Below are 16,636 nucleotides of genomic sequence, written 5' to 3'. Positions count from 1 at the left end.
AACTTAATATTAATATTTTTCATATTTAGTTTTATATTAATTTTTTTATGGATAGATGCACTTTTATGATGGATAGATTCACTTGTATGATGGAAAGACCCACTTTTATGATGGATAGATGCACTTTTATGATGGAAAGACCCACTTTAATGATGGATAGATGCACTTTTATGATGGATAGATTCACTTGTATGATGGATAGATGCACTTTTATGATGGATAGATGCACTTTTATGATGGATAGATGCACTTTTATGATGGATAGATGCACTTTTATGATGGATAGATGCACTTTTATGATGGATAGATGCACTTTTATGATGGATAGATGCACTTTTATGATGGATAGATGCACTTTTATGATGGATAGATTAACTTTTATGATGGATAGATTAACTTTTATGATGGATAGATGCACTTTTATGATGGATAGATTAACTTTTATGATGGATAGATGCACTTTTATGATGGATAGATTAACTTTTATGATGGATAGATTAACTTTTATGATGGATAGATGCACTTTTATGATGGAAAGACCCACTTTTATGATGGATAGATGCACTTTTATGATGGAAAGACCCACTTTTATGATGGATAGATGGACTTTTATGATGGATAGATGCACTTTTATGATGGAAAGACCCACTTTTATGATGGATAGATGGACTTTTATGATGGATAGATGCACTTTTATGATGGATAGATTCACTTGTATGATGGATAGATGCACTTTTATGATGGATAGATGCACTTTTATGATGGATAGATTCACTTGTATGATGGATAGATGCACTTTTATGGACTTTCAAAACAGAAACAACCATTCACAGCCTTTATAAAGCTTGGAAGAGCCAGGACATTTTTTAATATAACGCTGATTGTATTCGTCTGAAAGAAGAATGTCATATAAACCTAGGATGGGTTGAGGGTGAGTAAATAATGGGCTAATTTTAATTTTTGGGTGAACTATCCCTTTAAAGGCATAGTTCACCCAAAAATTATATTTGTCGTCACTTACTCACCCTCATGTTGTTCCAAACCTGTATGAGTTTCTGCTGAACACAAAATAAGATATTTTAAAGAATGTCAATAACAAGACAGTTGACAGTAGCCATTGACTTTCATAGTATTTTTTTCCTACTATATATTTTCCTAATAACTACATTTTATAATATAATATTATCATTATTAGTAATTATTTTGAAAATTACAATAATATTTAGCAGTAATGTATCAATATAGATATTACAGTACAATGCCGTATAATTAATTACAGCAGAAGCAGACCAAATTACGAAATACAGTAAAAATACAGTAAGTAGTATTTTGTAGTTTACAGTACTGATCTTGTGTACTATAAAGTGAATTACACTACAGTTATCGAAATACAGTAACTTGCTGGCAACCGTGCTGTTAGTAATGTAACAGAAATTGTTTCAAAGATGCACACAGGAAATGAATCTAACGTGAATGCATTGATTGATTCATATGTTTATTTTGTTATGAATAAACAAATGTGCGATCTATAAAGCAAAAACCTTACAATTAAATTTTAAATGTTATAATGTTCAAGTTTTTGATCTAAAAAAAGAAAGATGCACACAGAAAATTACTCTAATATGACCATGTTGATTGTTTTGAAGATATTTAGTTTGTTACAAACAATGTGCAATCTGTAAAACAAAAACCTCAAAATTAAAGTTGAAATGGTATACTGCTGAAAAGTTTTTGACCTTGAGAAAAAGCTTAAAGTATAGACCAACAATTTTTATGTTTATTAATTTATTTCATGTTGGTACATTTTTGGGAAGTACACCTGTTTTGACCTGACGCCCATTGGAATGGACAAAAAATTTTCAATGAAAGACAATATATATAATTTTTTTTTTTTCATTTGGTCTCATTTATAGAGCTGAATGAGATTATTTATTTATAGAGCTCATGAGCTGGAAAAATTTACTTTTATATTTTTCAGAACCTTGAAACATAATTCAGGTCTGAAGGGGTTAACGCTTATTTTAGTTCAAGTAACTAACATATTTGTATGGCTTTCGTTACAGCATTGAAATGATTAAGACGAACACTTCAGGTGAAATGTTTGGCTTCTCGTCTGGGCTATTTTTCTAGGATACGTTTACCATGTTCTGCCACAAGGTGGTGGTATTTAATACCTGGGGGGGGGGGGGGGGGGGAACTGTGAAATAAAACAATACTTCCTGCAAATTAATAGCCTACCAGCCTTTGACATTACGCGTGCCAAATCATATCGAAATGCAAATTATATCAAACAAGTCCAACCATGGTGTCAGGACTGTGGTCTTACAGTTTATACTATGAGATTTTTTTTTGTTTAAACGAGCTATTGTATTTATATAAACATTTCTTGTGGTTATGTTCTCCTATTTATCTAACGGGAGCGTTTTAGTTTTGTCGCGTCGCGGATTAACGCTTAAACGCAGTCTTTGATTGGTCTGCGTAATGCAACGTCACGACCCCATCGCGTCGCGTTTCCACACATTGCGCACGCGCCCAGGATCCGCTGGGCGTTTTGTGCTGCAGTGCAAAATCAGTGACAAGACGTTAAACTAGATGAACTCCAGATGTTTAAAGGACCAAACAATAACCAAAAGGTCTGGATTATATAATAATTGCTCATACTTAGAAGTGGACATCAAGACACGAGGTAAGTAACGTTAAGTCTGAAATCATCGGTTTCTCTCCATCCACGCAAGTGAGACTTTGACACTTTGTTGCACTTTTAGTTTTAGTTGCGTGTTGTTGATATCAAATATGCTTTTCGTGAAGGTTGTGTTATAAGATAATTGATTGTCAGCCAAAAGTAAAACATTTTTAGACTTTAAAACGTCCAAAGGTGAATAAACTTCATTTCCTTGTTTTGCAGTTTTTAAAGCTTGCCTGGTAATGACCATTAGAAACTCTCAAATACTCGTTTGCATGCATGCATTGACGTCATAAACTGGTAAACCAATGTTTAGTGGTTGTGAATGTGTGTGTAGTTGTGAGAGATGGTTCTGAGAGCTGAGACTTTCTGTTTACATTCAGGTGGAATTGTGGACAATATGTGTTTCGCTACTCCATAAGAACACATGAATTGTTTGATGCTGAATGCATGCATGGCCTGACTATTAAAAGCTTTTCAAACGACACACACATGGTCAGCTGTTGTGTCAGTGTGGGTTTCTTCAATGACACAGGAAGTGATGAAGGCGAAGCCTCATTATATCTTGTCTAAAATCCACGTTGGTAGTACTGTTAGTTGTTAAATAATACCATTGGAGAACTTACACTTTAATAAGACAGGAGGTTTCAATCGTTTATATGCCACGTAGTCCCAATTATGATCAAACTTGTGTCACCCCATCCTAAAATGTTGTCTATATAGGTTCTTGAATAAAGACCCAATTTATACTCAGAAAAATGAATGCTATAAATATTTCTTAAATATTATTTAGAAAATATTTAATATCTATTAAGTTACATTATTGTATTAAATACAAATATATTTAAATCTAGTTTTAATTTTAATCTATTTATTTTTAATTTTTTAATTTTTACTTTGGTTGTTTGTTTATTTATTTGTTTTTTTTGTTCTTTAGTTATTTAATTATTTTATAAATAAATAAATAATTGTAATGTAATTTTTTTTATAATAGATTTATTTTTTTATTTTTTTTTTCTCTCAACACCTGCGGTTTTCTCAGATTATAAAAAAAAGAATACAATGTGTACTTGGTGCTTACTATTGAGCAATGCAAACATTTACTTAATTAGGATTTCTGCACCACAAATGACACCAAACATAATTGAAAAAAATCTGTGTTTTGTAATTTTATTAATAAAAAATTATATATTGATGAGCCAAAACATTATGAGCACTTAATATGCCTTCATGTAGAACCAAAACACCACCGTCCCGCAGAGATGTACTCTATAGAGCGCTGAAGGTGTCCTGTGGTCTCTGGCACTGGATCCTGCGAGGTAAAGGATTGAACCTGTCGGTCCACCACATCCACAGATGCTCAATTGACCGTTCGCAAAGACCCGCCCCCTTTAGTTACTGTTGCTATGAAGCCTCTCACGCCACTCATGTTCTCACGCAATGCGCTGACAGACAGGAGTCAGGACAGAGCAGGTTACTTTTGATATGAAACAAAGTCACAACTTTCAAATTTGATCTTTTTTTAAAAGAAATTGAAACAATAAATACCGTTTTATGGCTCTTTAATGTCTAATGTGTCGTGACCGATCGCTTTAGCGCCTCAGTTAAAGCTGCTCGTGAACCGATCAACTTCCTTCTAGTTCATTTATAGCATCAAATAAACATGAATGAACATCAGAAGGAATGTTGTTTCAACCGCGGAAAAACATCAATACACACCGTTTTTCAAGTTCAAGTCCACCGACGTTAATCTACGAACTCTCATGAACGCTTTGTCGGACAAAAAGGCGGAAACGGTGGATGGCGGATTATGATTGGTCAGATCGCCTGTCAATCAAACTCCCTGTGAAAGGTGAATTGGATTGAGATTTGGAGAATTTGGAGGCCAGGACAACACCTTGAACTCTTCACCATGTTCCTCAAACCATTCCTGAACAGCGTGTCCAGTGGGATTATCCACCAGGGAACACGTGTCAAATTTACATCCACATCGCACTTAGGGTTTCCCAGGAGAGCATCACTCTAGTGCATCCTGGTGGTGACATCACTTCCAGGTAAACGGCGCACACGTACATCCATGTGATGTAAAAGAACACGGGACCCACAGACCAGGAGAACTTCTTCCACTGCTTCAAGGTCCAGTTACGACGCTCGTTTGCCCATTATACGCGCTTCCGACGGTCATGCATTATAGGCTCTCTGATTATAAGCCCCATATGCAGAAAGAGTGCGATGCATTGTGTTGATTCCTTCCATAACCATCATTAATAATTTGCTTGACTTGTGCCACAGTGAATCTTCTGTTGGCTTGGACTAGATGGAAGAGCTTTTGTTGCCCTCGTGCATCATTGAGCCTTGATGGCCAACACCCTGTTGCAGGTTTGTGGTTTGTCCCTCTCAGACACTGTTGGTAAATTCTCACCATTGCTGACAGGGAGCAACACACAAACCTTGTCGTCTCAGATACTCTAACCCAGTCGCCTTGCCATTACAATTTGGCCCTTGTCAAAGTCACTCAGATCTTTATTTCTGCTCATTTCAACACTACAAGAACTGATTTTTCACGTATCATCTAATCCAGTGGTTGTCAAACCTGTCCTATGGAGCCCTCACCACTGCACATTTTGTATGTCTCCCTCATCAGACACACCTAATTCAAGTCTTGCAGTCTGTACTAATGAGCTGATAAGTTGAATCAGTTGTGTTAGGTGAGGGAGACATGCAAAATGTGCAGTGGCGAGGGTTTGAGAACCACTGATCTAATCTACTGAGAACTTGACATGTCTTGTTAGGAGATGATCGACATTTTTCACTTCACCTGTGAGTGGTCATACATTTTTGGCTCAACAGTGTGAATTAAATGACACCGATTATATAATACAGCTCTCTCTGATTGGTCGACAGCATCTGAGGTTTCATGATGTGTCTTTACTTGTTTTTCTTTTGTCGTCTTTGTCCTTTTTTCAGAGAGCTACAAAATAGAGGTTCCCGCCCTCCACAAGAGACAAACTCAATATTTATTTGAGCATGTTTGTGAGCTTCAGCACCTCCACCACCAGAACTCGAGGATAACATGAACATGTTTTATGAGGGTGGTTTAATGGAGATTTGACATGAGTGTCTGACATGAGACAAATAGCAAGAACTGGTCTTCACAAAATAAAGAAAGAAACTCGCTTTAGAGAAAAGCATCGCTGAAGGCAAAATTGAAAAGGGTTTCCTGTTCTTAGCTGAAGTGTGTTTATGCGAAGTCATTGTTCGAGTGCTGAATGCTGCATCTGTACTCATGGCAAACACACACACACACACACACACACACACACACACACACACACACACACACACACACACACACACACACACACACACACACACGCCTGCAGTTTAATAGACTCTTGGCAGCGTGTCTTTCTTCTCTCCACGGATTATACACACCACACCCTTCCACTGCTCTACTTTCTCTCATTTGTTTAGATGAGTTTGAGTTCTTTCATTAAGTTTATTGGGACTGCTTTCATGATCATGACTAATTTGTTGCCCTAGGCAAGATTTTACTGCTTGCATCAGCAACCGATCCTTGTGTTTATGCACTTACACAGAAACTGCATACTGGAGAATGAGAGAGACCATTGGGTGTTACATTATATTATATATATATATATAAAAAAGCTGATGATGGTGAACTATACGAAAATAGTCATAGCTTGAACTCAAGAGCAAGAGTAATTAGCAATTATATCTACTAGCATTCATGCTAACACGTATTCATTGTGTACCTCTCTAGCATACTGTTTGTTTTCCAGTAGATGGCAGCAATCTTTCTAAACTATGGCACATTTTTCATGTTATAAGCACAAATCAAATAAAAAAACAGAGAAAAGCAGATATTTTTTACTCTGAATTTGACATAAAATGTTGCTATTTTAGGGTTAAAATAACTGAGGTTAACTCTGGCTATATAGCTTTCAGAATAACAAACGTTACTCTTGTCTAACTACTAGATAAACTGTTCATTACCTCTGTCTTTATCTTTTTCTTCCATGAGCACCAGAGGTCTTTGGTCTTCTTTTTAAACATTGCATGCTATCTATGGCAAGCTATAATGCACATTGTTCATGCGTCATGTGAATTCGGTATGACCCAGCATTTGCCTATTCCGCTTCTGAACTACTATAATAAACAACAACAAATGACAGAAGCAAGATGGGTCGACTGCATTTAAATGAAAAACATTAAAGATGCTCTAAGCCAGGGGTGTCAAACTCAATTCCTGGAAAGCCACAGCCCTGCAGAGTTTAGTTCCAACCAGCTCCAACACACATACCTGTAGTTTTTAAATAAGCCTGAAGAACTTGATTAGCTGGATCAGGTGTGTTTAATTAGAGTTGAAGCTAAACTATGCAGTGCTGGGGCCTTCTAGGAATTGAGTTTGACACCCCTGCTCTAAGCGATGTCGGGTAAGGTCACTTCTTGATGACAGTATGGTAGTCAATGGTGAGAGATAACTTATCTTTTTATTCCGTCTGAACTGTGCCCTGAATTACACATATGATGTTTGTCAATTTAAAAGATAATTATGAAAGTCAAGAAAGTCACAGTTTGTCATAAAAACAGAAGAGTGACAGTTTTATGTGAAAATCGCTCAATGAATTACATCTTTCGTCTCGCACTATGTACGTCACCAAGCTCGTGTGTGTGCAGTCTGGTACAAAACACACAGGCATGACGGCGTAACGTCACGATTATAACGTTAAACTATAGAAAAAAATGACAGACGTTAGCTTCAGTAAAGTTAGCTTCATTCATTTAGAGAAAAGGTATGACGTCACATGCGCGCCTATTGGGTTTGTAGTCTTTGTAATTACGCATTTTCTTATACCTCAACAGTTTTACATCAAACTGCGACTTTCTTGACTTTAAAATGTATCTTTTAAATTGACAAACATCATATGTGTAATTCAGGGCACAATTCAAACAGGATCCAAATATTTGTTGTCTCTCGCCATTGGCTACCATACAATATTTTTCCGAAATAAGGTCCCATGGTGGTCCACCGGAAGGGGAGGGACTTAGGCTCTCTATTGTCAAACAAAACGGAGGCTAGCTCGACCCTCCCTCCTCCTCATCCACGCACTAGCTAACCCCCCAAATCCTTCTTGTCGGTTATTGGCTGGAACAGTCTGTTATGTTTCGTGGTGCAGGTTAGCCCAGTTTGTTTTTGTTGCCCTGTGTGGAGCCTTGGGTGTCTGCAGAGACCGCGTTTTTTCCAGTGTGTTCAGGGGACAGGCAGCTAGCGGATAGTGAGTAGATGTTTGCTGTGTATGACAAAATTTTTCGGCCTAAAAAATGAGTTGACATCGCTTAGAGCGCCTTTAACATCAACAAAACAAATTAAATGCAGCTTCAGCCCTAAGACTAGACTAATAGAAGTCTATTGTTTACCAAACAAGGATAAAGGTTTAAGGAGGAGGATGAGGGTAAATTAAAACAGGTTTGACTCATAGGAGGGTGTTCGATTACTGTATCGCATTCAGATGATTTAGCTGTTGTTGAAGCTCGAGATGATCTTTGAAACATCTTAAATCATTGTGGAAAACCTAGTTCATCATGTTTTGTTCTGTGTGTGGAGCATGTATGGGACAGTATGTGAATGTCTACAGTTTGCTGTAGGATTAACAGTTCTTTCTGTAACTGTCAGGTATGTCTACGCCAGTTGACATCACGCTAGTGAGTCACTGTTATGGAGGTTAAAGCTGAGCGTGCAGACAGGTCAGGCTTATGAAGGTTGTGACAGCAGATCTAAGGCTTTGTTTTAAATGAATGCTAGTTTATTCTGCATTCAGAGGCTTGTCAGAATCATTATATTTAGGCACCACGTAGGCAAAGTTTCCTGTGGGAAATTTTCTTAGGTTCAAAATCTGGGTACAGTCGTTACGGCGTGGGTTAAATTGACCTGAATTGAATTCAATTCAGCAAATAATTGATATTTGGTGAGTTGAATCCAGTTATTATTCTTTTAATCAGAAGGGAATGGGAGGGTGTTTGTTTACTGTATAGATTCACATGCATACTTGCATCAACTCTTTTAAATAGGCTTTGAGATGTTATTGAAGTGTGGAAAAAGCACATATTTTGTGTGCTTTCCTGAAACTCAAACAGTAGGGCATGACGCTCGCAACGCCAAGATCATGTTTGATTCCCAGAGAACTGAACATGCGTGACCTGTTACAAATATACGCCTTCAATGCAGTGTGAGTTACTTCGAATAAAAGCATCTCCCAAATGCATAAAAGTAAATTCTCTCTGAGGGTAGTTTAGAAACTGGCATAACAAAGTACATCAAAAAATATTTTTATTTTGGGTCTATACAGCTAGCCTGGTCCCACCAGACTCTCGTACATTTCATTTGTAGAGTCTGGCACCGCTCCATTGACAAGCGTTAACTTCCTTGTAGGCGGGTACTCTATTGAAGTCTAAAACTATTGGACCTGCCCAGAGTCACTTTGGATCTGCCATAACCAATCGCTAACATCTGGTCGTGACGTATGCCTAGCGTTCGCCTTAGCCAACTCATTCACGACTAACGCAGCGAGCTGGAAAATCAAACTTTTCCCGAACTCCGTGGGGAGGAGGGCCACAAAATCATGGCCACCAACAAAACTAAGCAAAGATTGTTCTTGCTCTGGCTTTAACTTCTTGATATTCGGCAGCGTTGCCACAACGGACCGAATGGCTTCGCTCGCATCTTTCTCTGCTGCCATTACTGAACTACAACTCAAAATAACGCACGACATCAACGTCATCGTTCTCAGCCACTCCCTCTGTTTACTGATTGGCCCGGTAAAAAATTGATCGGAGAAAACCAAAGACTACAGCACAATCCCTGACCTAGTACTGAAGGAAAATGAAAATTGAGCGGAAGTACATAGGAGGGCAGAGCCGGGCTACTATACAGCAGCCTTTGACCATGAAATAAGCGGGTCAATATGACCCGCAAACGCCATAGTCGTAATACAAAATTTGTGTGCATAATCCACAACACCTTGGTGTGTCAACAGTTTACAGGCACGTGAATGACCCCGACTGAGGAAAAGTTGCAAAATTTCAAGAAAAGCATCATAGGTTAACTTTTATCTGAATGGGACAGATTGACCCGAGACCTAATTTAGTGGTTAATTTACTTCTTTCAAGGTTGGGAACATGGTGGAAATGAATGGATATTGATGGAAGAGATAATGTAGAGCGAGGCGGTTGTTATAGCGAATACAACCCCGACAGGCTGATCAGGATCTTGAATCAGCCTGAAGGGGTTTATTCGCTATAACAACCGCCTCGCTCTACATTATCCCGGTTATTACATGGCTACATACCAAATAAATTATTAATTTGACACAAAATATTGATTTAAAAAGGAGTTTATTGATTTAGAAACGATTGTATTGCACCAGAGTGAACAGAACTGTGTCCATGGCAACGCTCTGTTTTTCATGGCAACGTTGTGTTATACTTAGCAGTGGTTTGTTGTCAAGAAATAACAGACCGCATTCAACATTAGAATTCAACCAAGCCATGTAATAACATGATATTATTGTTAATGTTTGTGTGGATATCCGGTTCTGTTGATTAAAAATAGTGATGAAACTAGTTAGAAATTATGACTCATTTATAGCTACTTCATAGGAAAACATGAAACTATGAGAGAAACTATGTTTGTCTCATCATTCTGAGTTCACAAGAATGATATTATGCATAATGCAACAAATATATATAGCTAAAGCACAACTTTTTTTTTGTTTGTTTTTTTTGCAATAGTGATAATATTCCTGTCTTTGTCATAAAGAAATATGCAATTGTTCATATGACAAGCTCATTTTATTCAAACCAAATTCTTCTCTTTTCCAGGACTTGGACCAGAATTCATTGTGTGCTCTGATTTAATGTCATTCATTCAAAGTTAAGACATTCGTTCCACTCTTCATTTCCTGGGTTGTGATTGGCTCATCTCTTCCCCTTCCTCTGTTCTCATTGGCTCTCTGGGGTAACCTCATCTGTTAGCGCTCTAGTGCCAAAGTAAAGCGGGCCAAAACATGGAGCCCATTTACGCCACGGGAATGGCTGCGAAGCTCCGGAGTCAGTGGGACCGGGATGCAGGATTGGGTCAGAACCACAATGCCGTGAAGTTCCTGGGACAAGATTACGACTCGCTGAGGGCCCAATGCCAGCGCACCAGAACCCTGTTTGAAGACCCTTTGTTCCCAGCCAGCAGCTGTTCTTTGGGCTTCAACGAGTTGGGCCCGCGATCCTCCAAGACGCAGGGATTACGCTGGAAGAGACCAACGGTGAGCCGACCCATGGGGTCTTAAGGGTCAAATGGGTTTGTCTTGTATTTGTTTTCCACACTACTTCCTTTATACGCCACCACTGCTTCCTGTTTGTCTCGTTCTCTTCTAACTTCATTATTTTAATGTCCCCCTGTAGTCAATCATTTTATCCCTTAAAACTCATCTATAATCACTAAAATTACATATTTAAAGTTTTTTCCTTGATAAAAAAATCCTCATGCCTTAAAATAGCTTGAATGTAATTCGACACCCTTGCCTCATTTAGTATACGCAGGTTTATGAATATGCAAATGAGCCCCGCCTCCACTCACTCACACAGCTCAGAGATCCACTCGTTGACGATCACACGTTGATCTGATTGGTTACAAGGTAGTTCGTGACGCCAGAAAAAAGAAAGTCAAGAAAAGGACTTTAATGGTCAAATGGGTATTTGTTTAGCACACTATTTCCTTTATAATAATATTATAATAGTAATACCTTTTATTTACAGGTGCCTTTAAAGGCACGGAAGGACACATAAAAGTAAATGCAAAAAGACAGACATACAGATCAAACATCAAATCAAACAATCAAATTACTAAAAGCTATTCTAAGCAGAAGTTTTAATCTGAGCTTTAAAAAGCTTTATACTCCATCACTGCTTCGTCTCCTTCTCTTCTGCACACTTGATCTCTGCCATCCCATGCGTTCATGCATTACCTCATCTAACCTCTCTGTCTCTCTCTCTCTCTCTCTCTCTCTCTCTCTCTCTCTCTCTCTCTCTCTCTCTCTCTCTCTCTCTCTCTCTCTTTTGAACACATTCATAAACACTTCTGCATGAGGTGAACACCACTACAGTTGACGTCCTGCAGGATTTCATGGCTTCTGCTCAGTATGTTAATGCATGGCTCTATATAACTTCATCTCTCGTGCTTGTTGATATGGGCGGTTCAAAAGCTGAAACGATTTGTCAGGAAAAATGGCAACTCGTTATACATTCGTATCTCCTTCCTGCCTTTATGAACCAAACATGAGTTTTTAATTTTGAACGCCACATCCAGTGTTTTCACACGTTGCTGCATGTGCTCGTCACCCACAGCTTACAAACAGGCTAGAATATGTGAGTGTGTGAGAGTGTGTGAGGCTGAATGTTGCTGTGCTTCATTTCCTCGTGCATATGCAAATCTAATTTACGTGTGTTTGTGTGCTTCAGGAGATTTGCACGCATCCCCAGTTCATCGTGGATGGAGCGTCTCGGACTGACATCTGTCAGGGAGCTCTAGGTGAGTCTGTGAGGAATTTAATTTACCATGATTTTACAAGCCTGGGAAAACCCAGATTAGCTCTGCAAGTCCGTCTGGCCAAGAGCCCATCAAGCCCATTTCCAATTTTTCCAAATTGAGGCACCAATCACAAACGTTGAGGCGGGCTTTACACGATGACGATAGCGCAGTGACGTCGTCTCCTTCATCGCTCTGATTGGTTTTAGGTCTATCCAATTGCGGCGTCTGTTGGAAATGTGCTGCGAATGAACCTTTCCCCAACACTCAGTTACAACTGAGAAAGGTCTGGTGTCACTACAACCTCAAACAGCTGTTTACACCAAACATTAACTAGATCAATGGCTGATCAAAAATATGGTAAAATTGTGAAATATTATTACAATTTAAAATAACTGTTTCTATGTGAATATATAGAAAACTGTAATTTATTCCTGTGATCAAATCTGAATTTTCAGCATCATTACTCCAGTCTTCAGTGTCACATGATCCTTCAGAAATCATTCTAATATGATGATTTGCTGCTCAAGAAACATTTCTGATTATCATCAGTGTTGAATGTTGTATTTCACAGAGGAAGGCACATGGAGTAGAAAGTTGTAGTAAAGCACTGCAATGTTTACTCAGGACTCAGAGCCCCGTTCATAATTAAAGCTCTGCGGTCATTAAATAAAGATCTGCTGTCTCGCAGCCCAGCAGATAATACATTATGGATAAATCATAAATGGATACTGTAAGATCGTGCTAGATCGGCCCAAAGTCCGGCATCCAACCAGCACGGAAGGACAAAGTATTTTTGGTTAAATTCAATACATTTTGTCATATGTATTTTCTCGTTATTTCATCTGACTCCATAAATGAAAAAGGTTTTAATGATATCTGTGCATAATTAAATGTGAGCGAATGTTTTATATTCTTTTAAACTCTTGAATGAAAATAATGTCAAAGTCAATTAGAATAATCAAAAATCACAATTTAATATGTGAGGTAAATGTATCATTACAATTTCATAATCAATTCAAAGATAATCAATGCCAAACATCTAATGGTCTAGAACAAAGAGGAAAATGTTTACCCGACATTAGAAATGCGTGAGGCTGAGAGACTCGGGTCTCGACCTCAAGGACTGATCTGGATACAGAAAAGGCCACGAGCTCTCGCTGCGTTTCATTATATTCTCAGACCTCATTTCAAATCTAAACATGGGTCCAGAGTGGAAATTTACCTGCAAGTCACCATTTGCTGGCAGTGGAAATTTCCATTCAGACAAATGGTCGGAAGAAGGTGTTAACTCAAAGACACACCCTCCATTGTGGAAGATATTTACAAACTCTTCTGAACTTTAGTACCTTTTGGTTTACTTCTTTGGGAATGAGACATTTGTACCAGTCGCACTGAGAAATTTCAAATAATACCAACGATGTATAAAACTCGATGATAATCATTCACATTCAACCATTTAGATTCTTATGTGAGTTTGGGAGATCTCACCACGAGTGAGAGAGTGGGGGAGAGGGAAAGAGGTGTAAATTAGTACAAGAGTGAGTTCCAATGGTAACTTCATTTGTTTCTTAGAAAGTGGCCCTCTGTTAAAGTCCTTCCAGATTATCCAGTCTTACAATACCGTGTTTAAACATGCAGAAAAGCTGTGATTGGTCAGGATGTTTGTGGAGCACAATGACTTCTGTTGTTAGTCTTGTGATTTAAAAGCTTAAATAAACTTAAATTGTGACAAAATAACTCTCCCTCTTTTGTATCAGATTTCCTTTAATCTGATGGAAGTTATTTACAAATTCTCTGGTTTGTAATATAAAAGGTCCTCGTCCAACAGTTGGCCTGTTGTTTGGGGCAATTATTATCATGTTTTGCAGAATCACAGAGACTGAGGCATGAAGATGTAAAAAGAAATAAATACAGAGGGAACATTTTGGCTCTGTTTACTCCTGGTATTAAGATGTGTTTTGGTTGATCGGATCACAAGTGAATGACACTAAAAAAACGGGTCTAAAACACTTTGAGCTCGTCCACTTTCCACCACTTCCAGAGGAAGTTGAACACACATTCGACCGGATTGGTTTCGTAGTGGAAACACTCATGAGATCGAATGTGTTCAAACAGCCTCAAAAGAGCGTCTTCTCTTCGTCTACTGAACTAATGAGAAACATTATGAGAAGAGCTCTAGACAGACGGGGTTTAAACTCTGTCGACTGAAGAACCAAGTTTGGTTTGAGGATGAAAAACGTACCAAACACAATGTTCTCTCATTATTCCTGATTTCTAACACACACTCACAGTGTTCGGCTGATCTTACAGAGCAGAAACTAAAGCTGATGCTCTCCGTATGTTTTTCAGTCGTCGTTCATGTGTAAACAAGCTTTTTTTTGTGCAGTAGATCGAAAGATCTGAAAAAAAAAAAACAGGTTAGGATGAAAGAAAGGTTAGGAAGAAATCAGGACAGAAGTGGATGAAAGTGGACAGAAGAGACGGATTAAAACACCAGGTGTAAACGGGAATGTGTCTCCCTCGTCTACATGTGATCCGATCGACCAAAACACATCTTAATACCAGGAGTAAACGGAGCTTTGGACAGGTGTTTTATTACACCAAAGACCATTTCTAGTGAAATTATGGTTAGTTAGACACCGTTCTCTACACATATTTATTCAGCTGGGTTTAACTTGCACAATTACCTGTACTGAAATATAACTAACTGAATTTGCACATGGTTTGTCTTAAAGCATATTTAAAAAAACTTCACATAGACATTTTCAGAGTTTTCATCACTTTATCCTATTGGACCTTGTTTGAAGTGTTTACATCTCGAGTCTTGTCTGCACGAAGCTCATCTGTCCATGTGTGGTGTGTTTCCTCAGGTAACTGTTGGTTGCTGGCGGCCATCGCGTCTCTGACTCTGAACGATAACCTCCTGCACCGCGTGGTGCCGCACGGCCAGGACTTTGACGGAAGTTATGCGGGAATCTTCCACTTCCAGGTACATCACACTCCTTAAAGAATAAAGATTCTTTACTGGCATCTGTGGTTCCATTGAGAACTTTCATCTTCCATGGAATCTTTCCGATGCACAAAAGGTTCTTTATAGTGGAAAAAGATCCTCTGATGATCTTCGGTCTTTTTTATTTGTTATGGAATGGTACGAAACTTGGTAAAAGTTTTGGCACTTGGTATGTGAACACACAAGAAAATCATGGATATGATTCGAAAAGGTTAAATAGTCCTGTAAAAAACAGTCACTTAGTCTCTAATAGAAAATAGTCTCTTTGCAGTCAAAAATGAGCGCATTGGAAATTAATTGAAGATGAATTTTATGAGAACTTTTGTTACTGCAGCCAAACACAAGCTTACTGAAAGCTAAATTTTTTAGATATCACAACTTGTTTAGACTTATGTCTTTGATTTTCTTGCAGTTTTAGAGTAAAATGTGTTTTTGAAAATATAGATTTCATATAAAAATGGTATTTTTGTGCATTTTTCATAACAATAAACGTAAAATTCTGTAACTCTTTTTAAATGATTTGTCGTCTTTAAAAAGAGATCAACCTTAAATCTGTGCTTTAAAGCATTCAAGATTTACGACAGTTGAAGTTTTTAAAGTTTTTTTTGTTACATGTTATTTTCAGGTCTATGCTCAAAACATGAATAAATGGATTGTAACTACTGCGTAAATATAATGTAGTACCATAAGGTCCCCTAAAAATACAAAATATTAAATAAAAAACATTATCAAACTAAAATATAGTACATTCCTTTCATTGAAATGAATAACAAAAATCTGTCATTTTTGACCAGAGGGTTCGAGTGTTCTTCTGTGGCATTGCTGTGAAAACCCCCTATGGGAGCTTTATTTTTAAGAGTGATTGAAGCAAATGTAGCCATAAACCATTCATGAACTTTGCTCTGTAAACGGACTAGAGTGAGCAATGGTGTGTGAGTATTATAAAATGGTGCTGCTCAGAAACAGTGAATGCGTATTCAGGCATCATGGGTAATCTGTTCCTCTTGTGCTCTACTGCTAGTGCCTTCACAATGGCAATAGGTGTGATCACATTTCAGTGTCTCGAAGGGAGTTATTGTGCGGATGTGTGTGAGATGTGGGGGAGGGCACATGTTACTACTCTCTTCAAATAATCTAATAAAAAAAGTGAAGTGGCATTATGGGTAATGAGGTGACACCGCAAGCCAAGAATCCTTTCACAATTTGTACTGACAGAATAATGCAATGTGGCAAATGCCATCGCAATTTAATATCGAGAAATACCATGACACTGAAAAATGACCATATTCATGCATCTTAGTATTCACATGGTGCTGTTACTGTGGTGCATGTGTAAAAA

At 38.1% G+C, this 16,636-nt stretch overlaps 1 protein-coding gene across 2 annotated transcripts in view; it reads left to right on the top strand.

Moving 5' to 3' along the window:
* The first annotated feature begins 2,528 nt into the window (after window positions 1-2,528).
* The window catches only part of capn1 (calpain 1), a 31,678-nt gene continuing 17,570 nt past the window's right edge, over window positions 2,529-16,636 (top strand). The window contains exons 1-4 of one of the 2 annotated variants that reach the window (XM_077227554.1): window positions 2,529-2,686; window positions 10,586-11,022; window positions 12,218-12,287; window positions 15,158-15,276. In XM_077227554.1, the coding sequence (XP_077083669.1) occupies window positions 10,771-11,022; window positions 12,218-12,287; window positions 15,158-15,276 (441 nt within the window). In that variant the 5' untranslated portion in view covers window positions 2,529-2,686; window positions 10,586-10,770. The remainder of the gene's footprint in view (window positions 2,687-10,585; window positions 11,023-12,217; window positions 12,288-15,157; window positions 15,277-16,636) is intronic. The other variant, XM_077227555.1, reaches the window with a different exon arrangement.

The sequence above is a fragment of the Siphateles boraxobius genome, unplaced genomic scaffold, assembly GCF_051911475.1.
Source record: "Siphateles boraxobius isolate OS27281-9 unplaced genomic scaffold, OSU_SipBor_1 130, whole genome shotgun sequence".
Lineage (NCBI taxonomy): Eukaryota > Metazoa > Chordata > Actinopteri > Cypriniformes > Leuciscidae > Siphateles > Siphateles boraxobius.
The sequence above is the reverse complement of the archived record's forward strand: the minus strand, read 5'-3'. Positions and strand labels throughout refer to the sequence as shown.